The 27,495-nt window shown below is 36.5% G+C and overlaps 5 protein-coding genes across 13 annotated transcripts in view; 4 read left to right on the forward strand and 1 right to left on the reverse strand.

Moving 5' to 3' along the window:
* The window catches only part of LOC116733103 (immunoglobulin superfamily member 3-like), a 919,724-nt gene that overhangs the window by 618,225 nt on the left and 274,004 nt on the right, over positions 1-27,495 (forward strand). The window lies entirely within an intron of this gene.
* Positions 1-27,495, reverse strand: part of LOC116733131 (butyrophilin-like protein 8) — a 766,651-nt gene that overhangs the window by 454,181 nt on the left and 284,975 nt on the right. The gene's annotated exons all lie outside the window — the stretch shown is intronic.
* On the forward strand, positions 1,002-26,755 carry LOC116733101 (gastrula zinc finger protein XlCGF57.1-like). The gene is made up of 2 exons (XM_032583809.1): positions 1,002-1,047; positions 24,583-26,755. The coding sequence occupies exons 1-2, from the start codon at positions 1,005-1,007 to the stop codon at positions 26,532-26,534; spliced, it is 1,995 nt and encodes a 664-aa protein (XP_032439700.1). The 5' UTR covers positions 1,002-1,004; the 3' UTR covers positions 26,535-26,755.
* LOC116733116 (oocyte zinc finger protein XlCOF6.1-like) lies at positions 9,977-14,301 on the forward strand. Its single transcript, XM_032583848.1, has 2 exons — positions 9,977-10,381; positions 12,261-14,301. Exons 1-2 carry the CDS (start codon positions 10,096-10,098, stop codon positions 13,277-13,279), a joined length of 1,305 nt encoding a protein of 434 aa, XP_032439739.1. The 5' UTR covers positions 9,977-10,095; the 3' UTR covers positions 13,280-14,301.
* On the forward strand, positions 14,729-20,720 carry LOC116733064 (gastrula zinc finger protein XlCGF8.2DB-like). Its single transcript, XM_032583754.1, has 3 exons — positions 14,729-14,930; positions 15,650-15,663; positions 17,489-20,720. Exons 1-3 carry the CDS (start codon positions 14,729-14,731, stop codon positions 18,308-18,310), a joined length of 1,038 nt encoding a protein of 345 aa, XP_032439645.1. The 3' UTR covers positions 18,311-20,720.

Raw genomic sequence — 27,495 nt, forward strand, 5'->3', positions numbered from 1 at the left:
TGTTTTTTCAATTTGTTAATTGCCTCCTCTACTTCTGTCTCGTTATATCTGAAATTTAATCAGTCGCTTCCTCTTCAGACAAAACGGGGGAATATTTTTATTGTTTTAATGGCTTTAATTAAAGTGATTTCTCATCTTCTCACAACTGTCTCTTCAGTTTCATGTTTTCACTTCTTCCTATGTTCAACATGAACCTTTCCTCACAAGACAGTCAATTATTCTCCATCTTTTCCAGTCAAAACAACAAATCTTTGTGTTCCACTAACATATATGTTGTCATTCAGTGTTTAACTTTAATACTGAACAACAATCTACAAAACTACAACCTGATATAATAACAACAAACCCTGTTTTATAAACTTAAACAGTTTGTAAAACAGAGTCTATACAGTTTATACATACATAATATATATTCAAAAAAATGTAACATATTATGGTTCTTTCATAAGATTAAAAGAATCTTATGAAAGAAGATTTTAAAAATCATAATTTCTAAAATTATGATTTTAAAATAACTTTTATTAATCATTCTGATGTAATATTCTAATCCTAAATGTCGTGTTTCCTGCTAATTAATCAAACTAAAACGGTTGGAAACATCCATCTGTATGTAATTATCCTATATAAAGTGTTTCACTCAGGTGAATTGAGTTACTGAAATAAATTAACCTTTGTAATTTATTTAATATAGTTGTATATAAAAAGTGGTCTTAGAGCAGAACATTAAAAGCAGAACTGAAACTCGTTTACAGTTTTTTCAGTACAGCCAAAGCGGAACACACAGAAAGACACAGAGCACGAGGTAGCCTTAGCTTTGTTAGAAGGCTGCGCGCAGATTTAGTATTTTAGGTAAATATGTGAATATTTGCTGTAAAAAAATGTCTTCAGTTCCGCCTCAGAGAGAGTTTATCAACGAGCAGGTAACTCCTGCTGGAGAAACATTCACAGAGCTGAAAGAAATCAACGTTAAGATGGAGGAAGAGATGGAGGATCAGCGCAGACTGATGGATTTTACCCGGATACCGAGGATCATCTTACACCGGATAGGTACGAAACACCTTCATGTTTTACTGATGATACAGGTTGAGTAAAGCTGTAGATGTAATAAAGAGAGTTGGAGATTGGCTAAAAATAATTGGAGCTTTTACACCAAACTAAAAGACTCTGTAATAGCAAATCCGCAACAGCTGTAAATATTAAATGCTTAAAAATGATCAACTGCGACCTGAACTATTATTCATCATATAAAATGACAATAACAGTTTGTGATCTGTAACGCCCTTATGCCTACCCAGCCAGTTTAAGGAAGTACTGGTTAGAGTTTGTGTTTAACTATGTGTATTTAATTATATATTTAATTATCCTTATAAAAACATTATCTCAGACACAGGGTGCACTATAACTTTTTTTAATTGATGATCTTAGTTTTCTCAGTCAAAACGCTGATAACTAGTTAGCAAAAATGTAAAGCGTCGACATCAATATTCTAAACAAGATCACAAACAGCAAACCTTAAAATATATACAATTTTGAAATGAAAAACTATTAAGCCGACATTTGCAAAAATATATGAACAATATCAAATAAAAATCTATTCATTTTAGATGTAAAAAAACAAAACAAGGTCTCTAAAGTTGATAAGGCATTCTAAATGAATACAAATTTAAAAAAATGTATTTCAGCCGGTAAAATATGTGACATCTTTTGTTTGAATATTAAAAATTTAACTCTGGTGCAGGAAACAGATTCACCCTGAGGTTGCAGTTTGGCATGAGTGTATCTTCACATGCTGACATGTTTCTTTCCTGCTTCTCTACTGACAGAGGCCGAGATCCTCCTTTTGTTCTTCATCTCACACTTGTTTGTGTGTGAGTGTGTGTGTGTGTGTGTGTGTGTGGGTGGGGGGGGGGGGGGGGTGCATGAGTGTGTGTAAGTCGGATGTGGGGAAATAACTGGAAATAACTGTGTGCAACTTAAATTCTCTGACTAATTCAACGGTCTTCGAACGCTGCTCTCCTTTGAATACAGCTTATAAGGACAAAGATCAGTCTGTCTTATTGGACCAGTAAGAATGGAGTCATAATTTCTTGTTATCAAACCCATAATAATCGGCCAATATTTATCTTGCACCCCTAAAAATTACATGAATTATGCAGATAACTGTACCAGTGTCGCCAAAGCTGTGAATGTTACCCTGTAACGATGAACTGTGGGTTTATTAAGGCCATAATAAATTTATTCTGAGGTTCATGGAATGGTACCTAAACTCATACATCAGATTTCTAAGATGTACATTTATTATTTAGATAATTTCTATTTTAAGTTATGGTTCATAGTTTTTCTTCTCTATTTGTGTAAGTATAGAGTTTCTCTGTTAATTGTGTCGGTTTGTTGATGATTTAATGTTGTTTATAAAAGTTCAGAAGATTTTAACCTTAACCATTTTAAAAATGTAGACTAACTTAATGACTGAATATACACATACAATCAATGAGAAGTAAAATGGACAGGAGATTGTAAAATCACAAAAAGGGGAAGTTCAGGTTCCTCAGACTAGTGAGTCTCCATAGCAACGGGGCATCGAGGAAGTTGAGGTTTTCAGACCGTTGAAGGCAGAGGACAGCATATTTGGAGAAGTCTGTGTGTGTTTGCGTGTGGGGGTGTGCATGTGTGTGTGTGTGTGTGTGTGTGTGTGAGTGCGTGTGTTAGGAGAAAATATTCCTATCATGTTTTATAATTAATTAGTAAGCATGCTCCAATCAGGTTTTTTGCTGCCAATACCGGTCAGCCATGGGACCCGGTCTTTGCTGACCAATCACTGGACTGGCTATTAATTTGTTGTTAAAGGTGTATCTGCTAGTATGATCTGGCAAATAAATAAATAAATAAACAAATAAATAAAAATCACCTTAATTTAGACAAAAACAAAGAAAAAATTGAAATATTTCAAGTGTTTTGCAACCTCAATAAAAATAACTCAACAGCGCCCCCAGCAGTTCTTAAACCGCCCTCCTCGTTAAGCTTCTTATCATAGAGGTATGAAATTTGGTACACTTGTAAATCGTACTAAGTACCAGTAAGTTTTTTGCACACATTCTCCACAACACACAGAAAGTCGGCCATCTTGGATTGAATTGTGATTTAGCCTTTGCATTTGATTGAATGCTCCTAGAGGTTTTAATCGATCAGCTTGAAATTTGGTGAGTTTACTCATAAGGCACGACAAATCTAAAGTTATTAAAATTCTAACTTTTCGTGCATGATAAAGGAGTGGGGGCCTCAAACTTTAAACTCTAACTACATGAAAAGAAAAAAACAAATGTTTATGACTCCTAAGAACAAAGTCACAGAGGCACGAAACCTGTGAAGGAGAATTATCCTTTCTCTATTAGGTTCTTGATGTATGAGGCTGAAGAAGAGTCAGCGAGTTAAATTCATGAATTCCATTTATTAATACCAAAACACAGCTGGTCCATTGTTCATGCTATCCTTATGGGCTAGCAGAGCAAAATGGCCCCAAGCAATAGTTTGTAGTTTTCTGTGTTAGCCCCAAAGAGGGCATTCCCTAGTGTGTCATTTCCTTTAACTTTAGCTTTGCGTGCATGTGCCCTATATGAGTGCATGTATGCAAATAGCTAAACAGATAGAAGAAAACACAGACTTATTTATTCTCAACACCTGCTATGATTGGTCTGCTTCAGATCCCGAAGAAAACTTTCTCCAGACTGCATATGAATGATCTTAGTCATCACCAATCAGCTCATTAGGATTACATTGAAATTTGAATAAAGTGCTCTCCCTAGAATAATTTACACCGTTGTGTCTCCTGAGTGAATGTAATATAAAGTCTTTGTCAATGCACTGCTCAGTGGCAATATGCAATATTGATCAGTAGGATTCAAATGGCGACGCGGCGATGAGTTTGCAGTGCCAGAGAGTTGCTGAAGTGCAGGGGCTTACAACTTTAATTTTTATTGTTTCAGTAATGAAGAACAGCTGTTTATGCAATTGAAATAAAGACATGAAGCCTACCAAAACCATCAACAGGATTTAAAACTCTCATTGTATTTATTTTTATTTTATTTTTTTAATATGCAGTAGAAAACAAACTGTTTTGTGCATTAAATGCTTTCAGTGTTGACCTATGAGTAAGACTCTACAACAAGATTAAATCAAGCTGCTGTTTGGACTATTTTTGTTGGGGTACCACTAGGTTAACCCTTCCAGAATGAACATAGCGCCAACGACACAGCCAAATTTGCAGTACCGTAATTCCACCACACTTTGCGCTATCTGAAAAATTCCAACGGGCCAATATTGAGTTGTTACGGTAATTTCACATCTACCGTAGCAGGGAGTGAAATTAATCTGAGGGGCACTCTTTTAATAGTCAGTAAAATGTAAAAATAACTTGCTGGATAATGAAAGTTCCAGTTCTTATGGATAAATGGGAAAATATATTTACTCACAGGACTTTTAAAGAACTACTTACAATAAAAACACGCAAAAATATCCAGTCGGACATTTGAAAATTAGTTCATAAAAAGTTAAGCTATCGGCATCTTGCTTTCTCAGCTGGAGATCCAAAGTATGTTTTGACTAATTTCTAGATACCTTCCCATCGGAAGGACTACACTGGTTAAGTAAATTTTTCGATTTATAAGTTTGTAATTTGAGAATAAACCAAGAAAAGGCTTCAAGTGATTAAAACAAAGCTTCATTATTTTGTTCACCTTTAAAAGCTTTTGTTTTTTCATTCGCAGATCGAGAACGTCTGCAGAAAAATCAGATGCAAAATGAAGTAGAATATCAACAGTCCAAAGAAAGGGAGAAGAAACTCTGCATCAGTCAGGATGAAGAGCAGCTTGTGCTAAAACCGGAGACTGATGACATTTTGGTGGATCCTTCTAATGTGCAAAAAATCCTCAATGAAACAGAACCACAGACGAACCAACTCATCTCAACGGAAGAACAGAAACAAAATAAGAGATGTCAGAAAACCAAAGAGTGGAAAATTAAAACTGACAGTTCAAAACAAAAAAGCCAGAAGAAAGCTCACCCAGACCAAAAATTATATTCTTGTAAAGTTTGTGATAAAACATTCTCTCAAAAAAGTTACTTAACTAAACACATGAGAACTCATACAGGTGAGAAGCCTTTCACATGTTATACCTGTGGAAGAAGTTTAAGTTCCAAGGCTAGTTTAATTGATCACATGAGAATTCACACAGATGAAAAACCGTTCACATGTGTTACTTGCGGAAAAGAATTCCGTCAAGAAAAAGCTTTAAAGACTCACATGAGACTTCATTCAGGTGAGAAGCCTTACTCGTGTACAACCTGTGGAAAAAGTTTTTATATAAAAAATTCTTTCAATGTTCACATTAGAACTCACACAGCTAAATGGATATCATGCGTTAATTGTGGGAGAAGTTTCAGTAAGAAATCAGCTTTAAACTTGCATATGAGAATTCACACGGGCGAGAAACCTTTCTTATGTGGTGGCTGTGGAAGAAGTTTCCGATGCGAAACACATTTAACTCGTCACATGATGATTCACGCAGGTGAGAAGCCTTTCTCATGTGAGACCTGTGGAAAAAGTTTCCGAACAAAATTTGAGTTACTTCTTCACATGATGATTCACACAGGAGAGAAACCTTTCTCATGTGTTAGCTGTGGAAGAGATTTCCAAAGCAAAAGACATTTAGCTCGTCACATGATGATTCACACAGGTGAGAAGCCTTTTTCATGTGTGATCTGTGGAAAAAGTTTTGCAATAAGACCTAATTTAACTTATCACATGGGAACTCACACAGGAGAGAGGCCTTTCTCATGTGGGACCTGTGGAAAAGGTTTATCCACTAGAGCTACCTTAACTAATCACATGAGGACTCACACAGGAGAGAAGCCTTTCTGCTGTGTGAACTGTGGGAAGTGTTTCGGAGCCAAATCCTCTTTAACTCGTCACAGTATGATTCATACAAATGAGAAGCCTTTCTCGTGTGTAACCTGTAAAAAGAAATTCACAAGAAAATCTTATTTACTTCGTCACATGAGGACTCACACAGGTGAGAAGCCTTTCTCATGTACAATCTGTGGAATGAAATTCTTCTCTAAAATTCTTTTAGCTTCTCACATGAAGACTCACAATTGTGAAAAGCCTTTCTTGTGTGAGACCTGTGAAAAATGTTTCAGGACGAAATCACTATTACTTATTCATATGAGGACTCACACAGGAGAGAAGCCTTTCTCATGTATGACATGTGGAAAAGGTTTTGCCAGAAGAGCTACTTTAACTTATCACATGAGGACTCACACGGGAGAGAAGCCTTTCTGCTGTGTGAACTGTGGGAAGTGTTTCGGATTCAAATCCTCTTTAACTCGTCACAGTATGATTCATACAAATGAGAAGCCTTTCTCGTGTGTAACCTGTAAAAAGAAATTCACAAGAAAATCTTATTTACTTCATCACATGAGGACTCACACAGGTGAGAAGCCTTTCTCATGTACAAGCTGTGAAAAAAGCTTTTCTAATAAAATTGGTCTAACTTACCACATAAAGACTCACAGTGGTGAAAAATGTTTTGCTTGTGGGACTTGTGGAAAAAGCTTTCAATTCAAATCTCAGTTCAATCGTCATATGCGGAGTCACACGAGTGATAGTCGTTTCTCATGTACGAGCTGTGGGAAGAAATTCTTCTCTAAAATTCTTTTAGCTTCTCACACGAAGACTCACAAATATGTAAAGTCTTTCTTGTGTGAGACCTGTAAAAAGCGTTTCAGGACGAAATCACAATTACTTATTCATATAAGGACTCACACAGGAGAGAAGCCTTTCTCGTGTAAGATATGTGGAAAAGGTTTTGCCAGAAGAGCTTCTTTAACTTATCACATGATGACTCACACAGGTGAGAAGCCTTTCTCATGTGGGACCTGTGGAAAATGTTTCCTAACAAAATTTCAGTTACTGCTTCACATGAGAATTCACACAGGTGAGAAGCCTTTCTCGTGTGTGACCTGTGGAAAACGTTTTGCCCATAGAAATAATTTAACTTATCACATGAGGACTCACACAGGAGAGAAGCCTTTCTGGTGTGTGAACTGTGGAACGTGTTTCACATGCAAATCTACTTTAAATCGTCACATGAGAATTCACACAGGTGAGAAGCCTTTCTCGTGTGCGACATGTGGAAAAAGATTCCCTGTAAAAGATCGTTTAGATCAACATATTAAACTTCACACAGGTGAGAATTGTTTCAAATGTGTCACTTGTGGAAAAAGCTTTGCTTGTAGCAGTGGCTTAACTAGTCACATGAAGATTCACACAGGTGAAAAGCCATTTTCTTGTGTGACTTGTGGAAGACGTTTTACTTACAGAGCTGGTTTAACTTATCACATGATGACTCACTCAAGGGAAAAGCCTTTTTTCTGTGGGACTTGTGGAAAAAGATTCCGAAGTAGAACTCATTTAAATCGTCACACGAATATTCACACTGGCGAGTAGCCTTTCTTGTGAGACTTGTGTAAAATGTGTCCTTCTAAAAGGTTGTTGTGATCCACACATTAAATGTCAAACATATGAGAAGCCTTTCACATGTGCGACCTGTGGAAAAAGCTTCACAACCAAATCAAATTTAAATTGTCACATATGTGATGAATGAGAAAGGATCCTCAGACATAAGAGGCCTTTTTCATTTGTAACCTGTGGAAAAAGTTTCATCCAAAAAATTAAGTTTCTTCATATGAGAATAGCATAATGTGAACCTCAAAAGTCAAGTAGTTTTATCTTTCCATTTACCTTTTTTAAAATGTTTATTTTAAGTGAGGAAGTGTCTTTAAAGAAAGTATTATGTACATAGTTTGTAGATTTATTTTACAAGTGATATTTATAGAGTATTAAAGGAACATTAGATTTATACTTAAATATGTGGAGTTCTTGTGTTTGTATTATGCAGTCCATAAGGGGACATGGAGAAAAAAAACAATCCCGACTTACTTTCTCAAGATCCCAAGAAACGTTTTGAAAAATCATGCATTTCTCTTTTGGGTGAAAAGGCTGTTTATGCTTCTGCAAAGCTGGTAGTGGTGGTTTAGTTTAAATGAGAGACGTGGAGGATGATTTACAATGTTTCCTACAGTCTAGAGATGTTCCAGTTGAGGATATTATGCTAAGAGACATGAAGCTGAAGTTGGTTTCCGATTGCAGCTTCCTGTTCAGGAAATGGCTAAAGAACAATTCCACCTATTCATTTGCTACCTTCAGTATCTTTTATCTACTCTAGTTAAACTAAAACACCTTGATAGGTATTTTCTTAACCTACATACAAAAGAACCACAGACAACGTTTTTTAGTTTTCAACCAAGCTTTAGCAAAAGGAGAAGACACAGCAAACTGCTTCTACAAGCACCTCACCGTTCGATCTGAAAACCTTCAGTTAAGGCTTGTATTTTATTAGCTGGGAAGGGAGTGGATAACATTTGTCATTATCATTTGTCGTACATATTATTATTTTATATATATATATATATATATTTTGGTTAGTGGATACATGTTAGCTGTTACAGTATGAAGTGGTGGAGTAACAAATGAATTGTTCTTTGAGTATAATGTTTTCAGCATTTGATATACATTGTTACAGACAAAGTAACAACTGTTAACCATGCATCTCACTCACATTTCTTTATTTTATATGTTTTTTAAATTAATTTGATGTTATGTTGTAATTTTAAATGTCATGTTTTCATTACTTGTAAATGGAAAATCATTGTATTCAACAGAAATAAAGGCTGTGTGTGTTTTTAATGCATATAATGAGTTAGACTTGGTTATAAAGATTATGAGCTAAAAGGGCTTTTAGGTAATTATATAATTTATTGAATGAGTCTGTAAATCGCTGCGTACTTGCCACATCTTTGGTGCATAATGTTCATAGATTCCTGGTGGATACCCATCAGATATTTGCTGGGGGTTTTTTCTTTCTTTTTTTTTGTTTGCTTGAATGTGGGAATTCATATTTACATGTAAATGAAGGCCTACATTTATATGCAGGTCTTCATGTAAATGTATTAACTGTCTTAAATTATCTTTTCCTCTGACCAATCACTTTATCAGATATTTTCAAATCAATCAGTTTTCCACATCAAAATCAATAAAATTATGACAGTGTTTAATTTTAGTTTCACTAGCTGGACCAATAACTACATTACGATTCACTAATCACTCTTGAAATATCAGTATTATTAAATTAACCGTTTATAAACTAGTAAATCGTGTGTTTGGTATCTACATAGCTGAATATATGAATGAAAATATATCAGATATTAAAAAACAGGCCAAGAATCATTCAAAATAACCAGAATACTTTTTTGAAGGCTCTAATTAATGTGATCTCCTCTCTTCTCACATCTTGTCTCTTCAGTGACCTTTCATGTTTTCACTTCTTTCTATGACAACATGAACCTTTTTTCACAAGACAGTCAGTTATTCTGAATCTTTTCAAGTCAAATTAATAAATCTCTGTGTTCCTCTGAAATATATGTTGTTCACTGTTTAACTTTAGTACTGAATCACAACTTGCAAAACTGCAACCAGATATAACATTAGACTAAAAAGATCATGCGCAAAAAATTACAATATACGTTCCAATATGGTGATTTTGTAAGATTAGAAGTATCTTTGGATAACTAACTCCAAGCTCACTTTTCTTGGAGTGTGGGCTCCAAACTGATTTTTTATTAATCAGTATAGTGTAATATTCTAATCATAAAATGCTGCGTTTTCCCATAGTTAACAGAAATAAAAGGTTTGGAAACATCCATCTGTTTATGTAATTATTCTATGTACTGTGTTTCACTTGGATGAATTAAGTAAAATAAATGAATCTTTCAATAACATTCAAATTTATTTAATATAATTGTACGCTAAGAGGGGACTTAAAGCGGAACATTAAAAGCGGAACAAAAAGCTCGTTTACAGTTTCTTCAGTACAGTCAAAGTGTAACACGCGGCAAAGCACAGACTATTCTGTAGCGTTAGCTTGTCCTTTGTTAGATTTAGTGTCTTAGGTAAATGAGTATTTGCTGTAAACAAAAAAAATGTCTTCAATTCAGCCCCTTATGAACGAGCAGGTAACTCCTGCGGAAGAAACATTCACAGAGTTTAAAGTAATTAAAGTCAAGATCGAGGAAGAGATGGAGGTTCAGACAGAAATCAACGTTAAGTCCGAGGAAGAGATGGAGGATCAGACAGAAATCAACGTAAAGATGGAGGAAGAGATGGAGGATCAGACAGAAATCAACGTAAAGATGGAGGAAGAGATGGAGGATCAGCGCAGACTGCCGGATTTTACTCGGATACCGAAGATCATCTTACACCGGATAGGTACGAAACAACCCTTAATGTTTTAAACTGATGATGCAGGTTAAAGGGAATTGGAGACAGGTCTGAACTCAAAGAGCTCTGAATGCTGCTTCTCCATGTTTGGTTCTGGTTCTGGATGCAGAGCTGATCAGAACCAGAAGACCTGAGAGGTCTTGGAAAGTTGATACAACCACCTGCATCGCTGGATATGAGGTGGAAACATGTTTGTATTGTTTAGTTGCTACTGTTTTAGCACATGGCGGCTTCACAGGTTCAAAGGTCTAAAATCCTATTTATAGTTTTCCAGACAAAACTGAAACACGCACAAATTATTAAAGTTTTTCTTTGTACTATTGTATCCATTAAACAATCTCCCCTTCAGTTCAACCTTATAAGTAGAGATACATTGTTGATGTAATCATTATAAAATAACTTGCAATTAAGTATTAGCAAAGCTCAATGTAAGTTTAACAGGAGGCGGAGCGTTGTTGTTAGCAGCTGCTGAAATTAACTAGAAAGTTAATTTTTCAAGGAGTAATCAGTAATCCGATTAAAATTATTTTTTCAAAGTATCTATGCCATCTCTGGCTGTTCGTAGCTGTACTCTAATAATCTGACCAAGCTTAGTTAGTGGCTGCAGCAGCAATGTGTCTTGAACGAGTTCCCAAAACAAAAAGGCAGAGTATCTGTGATAAGAGGTAGTTTTCATCATCTACTGACAGATAAGGAACCAAAAAGAATTTGGCTAATAATTCTAAACTTGAACAGAAAACCCAACATGTTTTATGTGTCATAATTTCCTTGTGACAAAAGGACAAAACGCAACAGAAGAAAATCCTCAGCAGCTGAGTCAGTGAAGTAGCTAACTATGCTAGTGCGGGTTATTTGCAGCCATTTCTTCAAGTCTCCATCCCTCCACTCAACAGCTGCAGGTAGCGGTAGAACAATGTTGCCACATTTAAGCTGTGATACCAGGAGTTCCCACATATTTCATACCCTAAAACCTCTGTGGAAATCCGGTTAGCAAGTTGCTAACATGTAAACAAATGGAGGTTCCTGTTTGCGGCGGAAGTCACGCCCATAAATTACGCAAAGCCTGATGGGGGCTGGGAATAAGGTGGATAGCCCGGAGCTTTTCTGTGGATTTTTCTTCAACCACCAGGGGGCTCTTTAGCGGGAAGTGAATCATTGGAAGTCAAAATTGGAAATCAAAGAAGAAAGTGCTGATTTGAGAAACGAGTGAGAAATGTTTTCAAACTCATACCCCCAGCTTTTAAGTTAAAGGCTATCGATCTGTCAGTACAGATCGATAGCCTATAACTTCGATCGATAGCCGCTGCAGGTAAGCTCGGCGTGAACAAATCCATGATTGGAGACGAAGGGCTGCGTCCTTAATAGCAGATTGGAAAAGCGAGAACGGTGGTGATACCAGCTGCTTATAGCCCAGTGCGGCTCATATATGTCCGCTTCCAGTTTTTATAAAAAACTTTGTGGGTGCGGCTTATAGTAAAGTGTGCTCTATAGTCCGGAAAATACGGTGATCAATTACGAATTTAATGTGGCACTTGATTTAATGTAATGTTTTGCCTTGTTGCTGAAATATGCTGCACAAACAAAATTTGATTGATTGATTGATTGTTACTAATTTGGCTGCGACTCGCAAGAAAGTAAAGGCTGAGATTTAGTCGTGCTTTTGAAAGTTTATGTTGAGTGTGTGAGTGGAGCAATGTCTGACAATATCAATGGTTGAGATTATAAAACACCTTACTGTTTTGCTTTAGGCATTTTATGTCACTCTTTAATGTGATAAATATCTTGTAGCTACATGGAGGAAGAAAACAAGTGAAGGATTCCTTTTTTGATTGACGTTTAAAGGCTTTTGTTTTGTCTTTTTGTCCAGATCTCCCACAATGTTATGTGTGCAAAGAGGAGGAGGTTCTCAATGAAACAGAACCACAGAGGAACCAACTCATCTCTCATGGCTCTGCAGAAACTGAGAACCAGGATCAGGAAGGAATCAATTCTGAAGACCCAGGAAAAGAGAGAAAGGAAGAACAGAAACAAAAGGAGAAATATGAGAAAACCAAAGAGCAGAAAGGCAGAACTGACATTTCAAAACAAAAGACTGGTGTAATTTATCATGTAAGAAGTTACTCAGATGAGAAACCTTTTTCATGTGAGATGTGTGGAAAAAATTTCACCCTAAAAGGAACTTTAAATGATCATATGAAAATACACACAGGTGAGAAGCTTTTCTCTTGTGGTACCTGTGGAAAGAGTTTCCAAAAGAAAATAAGATTGCTTGACCACATGAGGATTCACACAGGTGAGAAGCTTTTTTCATGTGGGACCTGTGGAAAGAGTTTCACCCTAAAAGGCAATTTAAATATTCATATGAAAATTCACACAGGTGAGAAGCCTTTCTCATGTGGGAACTGTGGAAAGAGTTTCCGGAGGAAAATGCATTTACTTGGTCATATGAGAATTCATATGGGTGAGAAGCCTTTCTCATGTGGGACCTGTGGAAAAAGTTTCTTGAAGGAAAGGCAATTACTTAATCACATGACTATTCATGCGGGTGAGAGGCCTTTTTCATGTGGGACCTGTGGGAAAAGTTTCTCGAGGGAAAGGCAATTACTTGATCACATGATGACTCACACAGGTGAAAGGCCTTTTTCATGTGGGACCTGTGGAAAGAGTTTCATCCTAAAACAAACTTTGGATCGTCATATGAAAATTCACACAGGTGAGAGGCCTTTTTCATGTGGGACCTGTGGGAAGAGTTTTGGGAGGAAAACAACTTTACTTAATCACCTGAGGACCCATACAGGTGAGAAGCCTTTCACATGTGGGACCTGTGGAAAAAGTTACAATCATAGAAGTAGTTTAACTCATCACATGAAGACTCACTCAGACTAGAAGTCTTGAGCCCCAAACACCTCAGATCCATTTTGGCATCAGATCCAATGAAAAATCTGGTCGGATGATGTACACACCAAATAGATCATGTTAAAGTCAACAGGGCTTTGCAGGCCTCTAGTGATTCCCTGTAACTACGTCTTCAACTGTCTGGCCAAGATAGACCTGAGGTCTATTTTCATCTATAAGCTTTTTTGACTTAAACCAGTTTTTTGTTTTACTTCTGAACCACATTGTATTTAGCCTTGTCACGATAAACAATAAATCAACTAATTATTCAATAAATGTAAATGAGCTCGATAATAAAATGAGGGAAATAAAATTGTTTGTTTGTTTTCATTGTGTCTCTCTCTTCCTACCAAAGACCCTGGATGACAAAGTTTGGGACAATTAACCGGCCAGCAAAATTTGTTACTGCAACAGGCCTAATTGTACTGAAGATCCCCAACAGTATCCCATTAAATACTGGAGTTAAAGACGGGCTCACATTCTGGCAGGATTCATTTCTGTGGGTTTCAGTTTTCTTGATATTCTGTGCAATGTTGAATAAATGAGTTTAGCTTTTACATTTTTGAAGATTCCATGTGTGACTTGATGTAAAATACTTCACATATTAAAGCAGTGAAATGTTCTTTTTTTTATGTAGCTAGAACTCTGTGATGTTTGAAAAATAATCTAAAAAGAAATAAATGAGATCTGGTCTGATTTTGATTTAGAACTAACCACAGAGAGCTTTTTATTTTCTCAAATTTTTGTTATTCTTTGCTATGAGAATGTAGTTTATTGAAAAGATATGTTAAAATACATAACAGTATTTTGAGCACAAATGAATTGAGCTTTGAGAATAATGTTTTCAGAATTTGAATCTAAATAAACACCATTGTTGCAGACAAAGTAACAACCATTAATAATGCATCTCACACACATTTCCGTGTTAAATTGGGTTTTATAATAGTTTGATGTTATGTTGTAATTTTAAATGTCATGTTTTCATTTCCTATAAATTGAAAATCATCATATTTTGTTAACAGCTTTCAAACATCCATCTGTGTGTTTTTAATGCATAAAGATTGTGGTATAAACGGGTCTTTAAATCATATTCTTATTTACTGAATGAGTGTAAATTGCTGCTTACTTGCCACATATTTGGTGTATAATGTTCATAGATTCCTGGTGGATGCCCATCGAATATTTGCTGATGTATTTTTATTTTTTATTTTTTGCTTAAATGTGGGAACTCACATTTACATGTAAAGATTTAGATGCAGGTCTTCGCGTAAATGTATTAGTCTTAAATTAGAGCGGAACATTAAAAGCGGAACAAAAAGCTCGTTTCATCAGGACAGTCGGAGTGAAACACGCGGAAAAGCACAAACCACGCTGTAGCGTTAGCTTTTCCTTTGTTAGATTTAGTGTCCTGGGTAAATACGGGAGTATTTGCTGTAAAAAATGTCTTCAATTCAGCCTCGTATGGACAAGCAGGTAACTCCTGCTGGAGAAACATTCACAGAGTTTAAACTAATCAACATCAAACTCGAGGAAGAGATGGAGGATCAGACAGAAATCAACTTTAAGATGGAGGAAGAGATGGAGGATCGGCGCAGACTGCTGGATTTTACTCGGATACCGAAGATCATCTTACACCGGATAGGTACGAAAAACTTTTTTTAATTTATATTTTTACTAATGATACGGGTTAAAGGTTCAGTGGTTTCACAGGTTCACTGGTTCCATTCAGTTTGAGTGACCGTGTTGCGGTCCAGCGCTCCCAGACTGCAGCAGGTTTTAAACCTCCGTTTCCTCAACTCGCTTCTCCCCACCGGGTTTTCTGCTGCGCTCTGTGGTTGGAGACGAGGAGCCCGGTGTTACAGATTAACTGGTGGTTAAATTAACTGGTTGAAACGTATGCGGAATGCACATGTTTCTATATTGTAGGTGGCTGTGTTGATGCCTGTTGAAAAATGCTACTTGTGTGACAAAACCGTCTTCAAAACTTTATTATAAATCCCATTTGAAGCAAATATGTTTAATGCTGCACGTGAAAATTATGTTTCAAAACAAGTTTCTACAGAGCAGCGTTCAGTGCGCCACATAAACACTGCATTTGAGCAAAACCAGATCAATGAGTAACACGACAATCCCATTCACATTCAGGTTCACCAGAATAAATTAATTTAATCTCATGAATAGACACAATGTAAACCTAAATGGAAGGTTTCTGCTTTTTGTAACCAGCACTGATCAGAAAAACATTGGAATTGACTCAAGTATCTGTAATGTGATTTGCTTAACACTTGTAGCCTAGTGTGTGTTTTTGGCTCAGATCCTGCAATGCAACCTCACTGTTTCTGAACTTTCTGTTTTTTTTAGCGACACTACTCACAGTAAGTGTCGCTAAACAATGAGGTTGGTGTCATCATATTTAATAGAATGTAAATTACATACCTGATGGTGTTGCTTGTGGTGTTTATGTGTCCAAGTAGAGAGGAATATAAAGTAATGTCGATAAGTTATACTGCAATAAAATCTCATCTAAATGATATAAAGTTAACAGCCAATGTTGTAGTTGGTGGTGATATCCAAATTGACAAACCAAAATTATAATAATAAACGTTCCTACATTACTGTCAGATCCCACCAACAGATTATGAGCCATATCTACAGTATTAGTCTGTGTTCTCTACTGGGAACCAGTTTGCAGGCTGGTGATGAGGGGAAAGAAATTTAAAAACAAAACGAGCCTCATTAAGACCTGAATTAACTAGTGACAGTCAAACGGGGTCCTCAACGCAGATGTTTGTAAAAAAATTAGGTGGCTGTGTCATTTCCTGATCAAAATGCGACGAACGTAAATAAACGGATTAGAAAATGTCTCTTTCTCTATGATCTCTTCAAAACAATAATAATTCTTTGTATGTGAAGGAATATTCAAGAATATATTGAAATATCACTAAAATATACCACACTTCAAGAGGAGACAGTGATAAACTGTAAGAATTTCTACCATCACCCAGCATTGTTAGAGTACTGACGATTATTTTACATCTTCTCGATCTTATATTGACTGACATGTTCTGCAAAGATGTCAATAAATGTAAACAGTTCTGATATCATGCAAACTAATTCCTTGCTCACTTGATGGAAGCCACATTATTTTGTTTGAACCATAACTGGGCTGCAGACACAAAGCTGTGCAATTTATTAATTTCACAATATCCTTACAGTTAAATACTTGCCTGGCAAACCTGTTACACGATATTACCTCCAAAACTGCCTATAATCCGGAAATTATGGTAATCAATTACAAATTTACCGATGGCGCTTTACTTAATGTAATGTTTTGATTGTTGATTCTATGTTGCATGACTTTGTGTTTTTGTGTTTGTTATGATGTAAAGCAATTTTAAATACCTTGTTGCTGGAATGTGTTATACAAACAAAATTTGATTGATTGATTGTTACCAATTCGGCTGCGACTCGCAGAAAAGTAAAGGCTTTTGAAAGTTTATGTTGAGTGTGTGAGTGAAACAATGTCTGACATCAATGGTTGAGATTAAAAAAAATAGTTAGTGTTTTGCATTAGGCATTTTATGTCACTCTTTAATATGACGTATATCTTGTAGCTACATGGAGGAAGAAAACTTTTTGTAATATTTGTCAGGAAGCCACTAAGTTAAGCCACTAAGTTAAGCTATCACCATCTTGTTTGCTCACCTGAAGGTCTATAATATCATATTTTGACTACATCTAGTTCCATTCTGGTCAGAAGAAACTCATTGGTTGAGTTAATGTTAATTCTTGTAAGATTGTAATTTTAGAATAACCCAAGAAAATCCTGTTTTGATGCATCAATAGATTAAAGTGAAGGATTTCTAGTTTGATTGACATTTAAAGGCTTTTGTTTTGTCTTTTTGTCCAGATCTCCCACAATGTTGTGTGTGTAAAGAGGAGGAGGTTCTCAAAGAAACAGAACCACAGAGGAACCAACTCATCTCTCATGGCTCTGCAGAAGCTGAGAACCAGAATCAGGAAGGAATCAATTCTGAAGACCCAGGAAAAGAGAGAAAGGAAGAACAAAAACAAAAAGAGAAATATGAGAAAACCAAAGAGCAGAAAGGCAGAACTGACACTTCAAAACAAAAGGCTTGTTTAATTTATCATGTAAGAACTTACTCAGATGAGAAGCCTTTCTGTTGTGTAACCTGTGGAAAAAGTTTTTCTCGAAAACATATTTTAAATGTTCACATGAGGACTCACTCAGGTGAGAAGCCTTTCTCTTGTGTGGCCTGTGGAAAATGTTTTTCTCGAAAAGATACTTTAAATGTTCACATGAAATTTCACACAGGTGAGAAGCCTTTTTCATGTGGGACATGTGGAAATAGTTTCACCCTAAAACACACTTTAAATGATCATATGAAAATTCACATAGACCAGAAGTCTTTCTCATGTGGAACTTGTGGAAAAAGTTTTCGGTTGAAAATGTATTTAGTTAATCATATGAAGATTCATACAGGCGAGAAGCCTTTCTCATGTGTGTCCTGTGGAAAAAGTTTCCTGTTGAAAATGCATTTACTTAATCATATGACGATTCATGTGGGTGAGAAGCCTTTCTCTTGTGGAACCTGTGGAAAGAGTTTCATTAATAAAGGCCATTTAAATGTTCACATGAGAATTCACACAGGTGAGAAGCCTTTTTCATGTGGGACATGTGGAAAAAGTTTCACCCTAAAGCAAACTTTAGATCATCATATGAAAATTCACACAGACCAGAAGTCTTTCTCATGTGGAACTTGTGGAAAAAGTTTTCGGTTGAAAATGTATTTACTTAATCATATGAGGATTCATACCGGTGAGAAGCCTTTCTCTTGTGGGACCTGTGGAAAGAGTTTCGGGAGGAAAATGCATTTACTTAATCACGTGAGGATTCATACAGGTGAGAAGCCTTTCTCATGTGGGACCTGTGGAAAAAGTTACAGTCATAGAAGTAGTTTAACTCATCATATGAAGACTCACTCAGATAAGAAGTCTTAGGCTCAAAATACCTTGGATGCTTTTTGGTATCGGATCTAATGGAAAATCTGGTCGGATGATGTACTCATCAAATAGATCATGTTAAAGTCAACAGGGCTGCCCAGGCTGCTAGTGATTCCCTGTAACTATGTCTTAAACTGTCTGACCAACATAGACCTGAGGCCTATTTTTGTCTATAAGCTCTTTTGTCTTAAACCTGTTTTTTGTTTTACTTCTCAGTCACATTGTACTTAGCCTTGTCACAATAAACTATAAATCGATTAATCACTCAATAAATGCAAATGAGCTCAATAATAAAATGAGTTAAATAAAATTGCTTCTTGTTTTCAAGACGTCTCTTTTCCTTCCTCTCTAGCTCTCGGTGAAGGCGGACGCTTTTTCCTCTGCTCCTCTCACTACCCATCCTCACCCTGCTTGCTCTGTTTTTGTGTTGCTTTTTTGGAGCCTTCCTTTGTGCATCCTCCGAATCTACAGATTATGGCTCTGATTAACTGGTCTCTCAATGCAATTGAGATCAAATTTTCTCAACAAAAAGACTGGGCACAGGAGAGGCCTCTTATCCTGTGGGGACACAGCTGGCAGGATTCAACCCTGGATTTATTCTTAACAGGACTTCTGCTGTTTTGAGCTTGTAAACACCTTATCGACAAATTTGTGACGTATTTGGCCAAACTAGCGAACACTCAGACTCTTGGTGTGGACTGAGACACAAGCTGGATGCCCAGCTGAGACTCAAGAACTCACTAGCGGGATGGAATCGATCTTGGAGAAGTTGCTAGCTTTGGTTCAGTGGAACGGCCACACTGATTGGGATGAACTATAAGAGATATAACGGTTAAAGACTCTAGGATAGACAGAAATTTTACATCTGCCTGATATAAAGAGAATTTGTTATTCTGAATCTGGCTCCCTGTGGCCTTGGCGGCTGTCTCCAATCTCTTGGAGTTTATGTAAACAAACGTCTCCTTCCCATCTCCTCGCCCTCCTGAAGTCAGCCGGGGAATCTTATGGCTGAACTCTCAAGGATTCGCTCTTGATTATTCCACCTTTATCAGACACTTATTTGGAGAACAGGCTGTGAGAGACATGGGCTAATCTGCAAACACGTCATAGTTACAGATGCACACTCCCTGACCTCGATGTCTTTGCCAGCTTTTTTTTTTTGTCTTGCCATATGTGCCATATCCTTCCTAATGTTGTCTTTTCATCCTACTTATCAGTTACTTTTTAGATTATTGCCTGTTAGACACTGTGGAGTTCTCACTTTTAACCCAGAAAAGGAATTAGAACAAACTTGGAATCAAGAGACTCTAGTTTATTAGTCACTCTTTAGCTTATTTTTTTACAAACTGTACAGTACTCACTATGTAGACCAATATTATACTTCTTAGATTAATTTTTAGATTATTATGCAGATGGACTCCTATTACTGCAACCAGAAAATGAATTAGAACAAAAATTCATTCAGAACAGGAACATTAAGTTTTTATTATTACTTAGAAACTGAGGAGTACTCATTACTTTTACAAATTTAGAGCATACTTAGAAAGTCCAGAGAATACTTATGCTTATCTAACAACCCAGAACAGGGATTAGAACAAACTTAGAATCCAGAAAACTACGTTAGCAATTACTTTTTAGACTCCTGTTCGTCCAGCCCAGAAAAGGAATTGGACCAGAGGAAACTTACTTATACTTACCTACCAACCTCCAGCAAATTTAGTTTGAATCGTCACATGCTGAATCACAAGTGAGGAGCCTTTCTTATGTGTGACCTGTGGAAAAAGTTTCACTCAAGAAATTAAGTTTAAATGTTCATATGAGAACGGCATCATTTGAACCTCAAGTATCAAGTAGTTTTATCTTTCCATGAAACTTTTTTATTTTATTTTAAGGCAACTTTTAATCTTCAAGTGTTTTTGAAATAATGTACTGTGTATTTGTAACGTTTTAAAGGAACAATGCATTGGAACATTTTTAGTTTTAGACTTAAACTTTTGTAGTCCTTGTGTGTTTATTTTTTGTTGTACTTTGTTTGAGTTTCATGATTACTGTTAGCTGTTCCTGTATGCACTGGTGTAGTCACAGACAAATTTTGCTTCAGCAATAATGTTTCCTGGATTTTAATCTACATATACACTATTATATACAGAGGTGTCTCAGATATCTCTACGACATACACTAGACTAAAAGCATGAAGATATGGTACTATACATTGTGGTGCAAACGTCAAATAAACAGACAATATCAGAGAAAGTACCAGCCATTAAGCATACACAACATCCACATTTCTGTATTATATATGTTTATCTAGTAGTTTGATGTTATGTTGTAATTTTAAAAGTCATGTTTTCATTACCTGTAAATGAAAAATCATCATTCAACAGAAATAAAGGCTTTCACACATCCATCTATGTGTTATTAATGCATGTAATGTGTTAGTAATAAATATTATGAGATAAATTAGCTTTTAAAGTGATTTCCTCTCCTCTTCTCACTACTTGTCTCTTCAGTAACCTTTCATGTTTTCACCTCATTGTAAGGCAGCATGGGCCTTTTATCACAATACAATCAATTATTATCAAGTCAAAACAACAAATCTCTGTGTTCCTCTGAAACATATATAATAATTCACTGTTTAACTTTACAACTGAGTCTCAACCTAAAAAACTATAACCTGATTGTAGTGGCGATTGTTTGTCAAACCAAACATCCGATAAAAGTTCCATCAGCCACTATAAGGTACTGGGGTCCAGATTCTTCACGCAGGCAAAAGAAGTTTAATGTCCAAACTTGTTGATTGTCTTGGTTGCTTTTATTTTCCTTTTCAGCAAAAATTTACAACGTTCAAACTTTCCTTTGTTCTCCTGTCTACTTCTGTTGCTCTGGTAAAAACCAAAGGCCCCAAACCCAAATGCCTGCTGGTCCTTTACCACTTATAGAAAGTGGATTGATCCACCTTACTTCCTGTCTTAGAAAACAAATAAATAAGAACAAATAATAAAACAAAAGATTTGCAGGTCAACAATTATTGACCTGCAAATAAACTCTGCAAATAATACACAAACTAGAAATTTAAGAATAAACAAACAAAATTCAGATGGATAAAGAAATAAAGAATAAATAACTCCAACACTGATATAACTTTAGACTATTTTACAAACTAAAAAGATCATACTCAAAAATTTACAACATATGTATCCAGCATGTTTCTTCTGTAAGACTCAAAATACCTTTGATAACTGACTCCAAACCCACATTTTTTGAGTAACTTTATTTTATTAGTCTGATGAAATATTCGCCTCATAAATGCTGCGTTTCTTCATAATTAATAGACATAAAAGGTATGTTAACATCCATCTCTGTGTAATTATTCTATATACTATTTTTGTTTTGTTCAGAGGAGACTCAAAGCGGAAAATTCAAGGTGGAACTAAAACTCGTTTACAGTTTCTTCAGTGCAGCCAAAGTGAAACACGCAGAAAGTTACATAGCTCAGATGGTAGCGTTAGCTATTGGCCCAGTCCAGATACCCAGGTTGCATGAATTCTACTTTTTAACTGAATACGTCACATGCAGCAATGAATTATGGATTTCTGCAAGTCCGCCTCGAAAAGGACGGAAATAGGACCGGAAATGGGCTGGGCGAAGGGCGGATGTGGAGAATGTGGGACATTCTGCGAACTCAAACCCTTCAATATGAGCATGAACATGAAGAGGGAGGGCGAGTCCTGGGTCAGGACCGCTGTTCCCTTACAAGTTTGTTAGAGGACGGGTTTAGTGTTTTAGGTAAATATTTCCGTGTTTTCAGTGAAAATGTCTTCAGTTCCGCCTCAGAGAGAGTTTATCAACGAGCAGGTAACTCCTGCTGGAGAAACATTCACAGAGTGGACAGAAATCAACGTTAAGATGGAGGAAGAGATGGAGGATCAGCGCAGACTGATGGATTTCAGCCGGATACCGAGGATCATCTTACACCGGATAGGTACGAAACACCTTCACCTTTTAGTCAGCCGTGTCATGGTTTGGATCTGAGAATACGGGAGATGTCTCGTCCGGTGCGGCTGTCAGAGTGGAGGGGTGCTGCTGCATAACACGGAATATTTACAGGAGGATGTTAAAACAAGAGCACGGCGGGAAAGAGGTAAAAACGGTTGTTTTTCGGCCAAAGCTGGCGTTTATGTCTGCTTCATTTGGGCCAACGTTGGAGGGTTCTGGGCTTTACTCAAATAATATTCTCAATATTTTCACAGAAACGCCCAACTCTCGCTGAGAGCAGGAAGTATTTATACTCAGATCTGTGTGTGTGTGTGTGTGTGTGTGTGTGTGGGTGTGTGTGTGTGTGTGTGTGTGTGTGTGTGTGTGTGTGTGTGTGTGGGGGTGTGTGTGTGTGTGCGGCCTCCTCAGCCAGTCCAGGTCCTTATTTGGTTTACGCATATCTCTTGGCTGGTAATTTCCTGAAATGCTAACAGAGCTTCCTGGAATTGTCCACAGCTGGGACCTTTCAACATTTGGCTGGAAACGTGTTTACAGCAGTTTAGTGATCGCTATTCCATCTCTCTCCAAATCTGAATTCCTTCCTGACTTCTGGTCAGAGAGACCCAGTCCATTTGACACAGTACATTTCCTTCTGCTGGAAACATACTGTAGTGAAAACCAGGCAAACAACTTAATTATTAACTCTTAACATAACTGTATTCCAATACACTTTTTTCTTTCTTTCTTTTTTTAAACTAATAGCCTATAGATTTCTCATTGCAATGGCCAATAACCCATAATAACAAATAACATACATTGAAATAAGGAAGGCAAAAATGTAAAGATGTCAAAATGCATCAACACGATTTAATATGACATGCAAAAATCAAACACAGAGTGGGTTTGGTGAGTTATCAAGGCTCACTGCAGGAAAAAAAAGACATCCAGAGCGATCAGGCAGCAGGTAAAGCATCACACAACTACCAACACTCAGCCGGATGAGCATGACGGTCAGAGACTAAACAAATAACACAAAAAATAACTAAAATCATTGGACCAGCAGTGGAAGACGCTGAGTTCTGCTCTCGCTGTTGAACCACCGCTATGCTCTACTGATATTTCGCAGACGTATCGCCGTTCGACCTCCACCAGACATTAAACTCTCACATTGAACGTCTGCTTAAAGCTGCAGCTTAAAAAACTACTTTTTACATATGTATTAAGAAGTTTGCTGTCCTAACATGAGACAGATAATCTCTGAATAAAAAGCTCCTGTGCCTCCTCCTGTGTTCTGCAGAATTACTCAGCTTGGTCAGAAACAACCAACCAGAACCAGCATTAATCAGCTGGACCTGCTCTCAGAAAGTTTTGATTTAGCAACTTAGGGATGTTTATTGAATGCAACCTGCATTTGACTTTGAATTAATGTTTTCTTCTTTTATTTGATATTATTTGATATAGGCACTGTTATGAGATGTATTTGAAATATGTATAATTTAGGCTACTGAGGCCCATATTGTTAAATGTTATTTTGCTGATTGCAGGTTTTTCAGTTGTCTTTTTGACTTAATAGCTGCTGTATTGGGCTGCAAGTATTTTCCATGTTTTTTGTCCAAATCCGGTGACATTATTGCCAGATCATTTTTTCATTTTGCCAGATAACATAGTAGCATTTATACGTAGCGCAAAAAAAGCTAACAGCCAATCCAGGTTGATCGGCAATGATCGGCCCTCATGGGTGATTGGTATTGGAATCGACAACAGAAACCTGATCAGAGCTTCGCTCATTGGTAGGATTGGAATGGTGAAGCGACATTCGCCAGAGCGTTGCTGAAGTACAAGGGCTTTTCGAAGTTGTTTACAACTTTAATTTTTGTCGTTTCAGTGATAAAGAAGATTATGAAATGATGGCTGGAATAAAAACAAGAAACTCTTATTTATTTTTTAATGTGCATTGGAAAACAAACTGTTCTATGTATTAAATGTTTTCAGTATAGAACTACGTTTAAGACTCTATGGTATTAAGCTTGATTAAATCAAGCTGCTGTTTGGAATATTTTTGTTGGGGAGCCACTAGGTTAAGCTGTCGCCATCTTGCTTTCTCACCTGCAGATCCATAGTATTGATTTCTATATCCATTCCCGTCAGAAGGACTAAATTGCTTAAGTTAATTTTCATACTTATAAATTTGTAATTTTTGTCTTTGAATAACTTGAAAAGGCTTTAAGTGGTTAAAATCAATACTTCCTTCTTTTACTCACATTTAAAAGCTTTTGTTTTGTGTTTCTGTGCAGATCTCCCACAGTGCTGGGTGTGTAAAGAGGAGGAGGTTCTCAATGAATTCAGCAACCAGGAGAGGAAGCCCACTTCAGGTAAAGAAGAACCAGAACATCAAGAGTTCAAAGAGGAAGAGAAGCAACTCTGCATCAGTCAGGATGAAGAGCATCTTGTGCTGAAACAGGAGACTGATGACATTTTGGTGAATCCTCTTAATGTGCAAAGAATCCACAATGAAACAGAACCACAGAGGAACCAACTCATCTCTCATGGCTCTGCTGAGGATGAGAACCAGGATCAGGAAGGCAGCAATTCTGAGGACTCAGGAGAAAAGAGAAAGGAAGAACAGAAACAAAAGGAGAAATATGAGAAAACCAAAGAGCAGAAAGGCAGAACTGACACTTCAAAACAAAAACAGCACAAGAAAGCTCATGCAGGGCAAAAATTATATTCTTGTAAAATTTGTGATAAAATCTTTTCTCAAAACAGTAACTTGATGAGACACATGATAACTCACACAGGACAAAAACCTTTCACTTGTTCAACCTGTGGGAAAAGTTACATACAAAAGGCTGGTTTAATTTGTCACATGAGAATTCACACAGGTGAGAAGCCTTTCTCATGTGTGACCTGTGGAAAAACCTATGGCACCAAAAGAACTTTAAATTGGCACATTATGATTCACACAGGTGAGAAACCTTTCTCATGTGTGACCTGTGGAAAAAGTTATCGAAGGAAGTGTGATTTACAGAGTCACATGGTGATTCACACAGGTAAAAATCCTTTCTCATGTGTGACCTGTGGAAAAACTTATCGAAGGAAGTGTGATTTACAGAGTCACATGCAGATTCACACAGGTGAAAAGCCCTTTACTTGTGTAAATTGCGGAAAAAGCTATCGAAGCAAATATCCTTTAAATTGTCACATGAGAATTCACACAGGTGAAAAGCCCTTTTCTTGTGTAAATTGCGGAAAAAGCTATCGAATGAAGTGTGATTTACAGAGTCATATGAGAATTCACACAGGTGAAAAGCCCTTTTCTTGTGTAAATTGTGGAAAAAGCTATCGAAGGAAATCTAATTTAAATTGTCACATGAGAATTCACACAGGTGAGAAGCCTTTCTCTTGTGGGACCTGTGGAAAGAGTTTCATCTGTAAAGACCAATTAAATGTACATATGAGAAGTCACACAGGTGAGAAGCCTTTCTCTTGTGGGACCTGTGGAAAAAGTTTCATCTGTATAGGCCAATTAAATGTACATATGAGAAATCACACAGGTGAGAAGCCTTTCTCCTGTGGGACTTGTGGAAAAAGTTTCACCAAAAAAGACACTTTAAAAGTTCATATGAGAAGTCACACAGGTGAGAAGCCTTTCTCTTGTGGGACCTGTGGAAAAAGTTTCATCTGTAAAGGCCAATTAAATGTACATATGAGAAGTCACACAGGTGAGAAGCCTTTCTCTTGTGGGACCTGTGGAAAAAGTTTCATCTGTAAAGGCCAATTAAATGTACATATTAGAAATCACACAGGTAAAAAGCCTTTCTCATGTGTGACTTGTGGAAAAGGTTTTCGAAGCAAATATGAGTTACAGAGTCACATGAAGATTCACACAGGTGAAAAGCCCTTTTCTTGTGTAAATTGCGGAAAAAGCTATCGAATGAAGTGTTATTTACAGAGTCACATGAGAATTCACACAGGTGAAAAGCCCTTTTCTTGTGTAAATTGCGGAAAAAGCTATCGAAGCAAATCTAATTTAAATCGTCACATGAGAAATCACACAGGTGAGAAGCCTTTCTCATGTGTGACTTGTGGAAAAAGTTTTCGAAGCAAATATGAGTTACAGAGTCACATGAAGATTCACACAGGTGAAAAGCCCTTTTCTTGTGTAAATTGCGGAAAAAGCTATAAAAGCAAATCTAATTTAAATTGTCACATGAGAATTCACACAGGTGAGCTTAATTTCTCATGAACAAGCTGATAAAAGTTTTTTTTCTATAAATGGCAAATAACTTATCACATGACGACTCACAGGTAGAAAGCCTTTTTCTTGTGTGACTTGTGAAGAAAGCTTCCGCAGCAAATTTAGTTTAAATCGTCACATGATGTTTCACCAGTGAGGAGCCTTTCTCATGTAGCCTGTGGAAAAAGTTTCACTCAAAAAAAAAAAAAAGAGTTTAACTGTACATATAAGAATGGGATAATGTGAACCTTAAGTATCAAATAGTTTTATCTTTCATGAAACTTTTTCATGTTTTTTAAATGAGCTTTTAATCTTCAAGTGTCTTTTAAATAATGTACTGTGTATTTTTATAGGTGATATTTGTAATGCTTTAAAGGAACAATGCACTGGAACATTTTTAGTTTTAGACTTAAACTTTTGTAGTGTGTTTATCTTTTGTTGTACTTGTACTTTGTTTTAGTTTCCTGATTACTGTTAGCCGTTCCTGTATGCACTGGTGTAGTCACAGACAAATTTTGCTTCAGCAATAATGTTTCCTGGATTTGAATCTACATATACACTATTATATACATTGGATGTAGAGGTGTCTCAGAAAACTCTACGACATACACTAAACCAGAAGCATGGTTCTGGTCTAGTGGGTGACTTGGTTTCTGTATATATTTCTGTATTATATATGTTTTTCTAGTGGTTTGATGTTATGTTGTAATTTTAAATGTCATGTTTTCATTGCTTGTAAATGTAAAATCATCTTTCAACAGAAATAAAGTCATTCACACATCCATCTATGTTATTTCATGTGATGTGTTAGTAATACAGATTATGAGAAAAATCAGCTTTTAAAGTGAATTCTAAAACTCTAAAACATGTATAATAATTCAGTGTTTAACTTTGCAACTGAGATTCAACCTGAAAGACTATAACCTGATATAATAACATTAGACTATTTTACAAAGTAAAAAGTTACAAT

Source organism: Xiphophorus hellerii, chromosome 14 (genome assembly GCF_003331165.1).
Source record: "Xiphophorus hellerii strain 12219 chromosome 14, Xiphophorus_hellerii-4.1, whole genome shotgun sequence".
Lineage (NCBI taxonomy): Eukaryota > Metazoa > Chordata > Actinopteri > Cyprinodontiformes > Poeciliidae > Xiphophorus > Xiphophorus hellerii.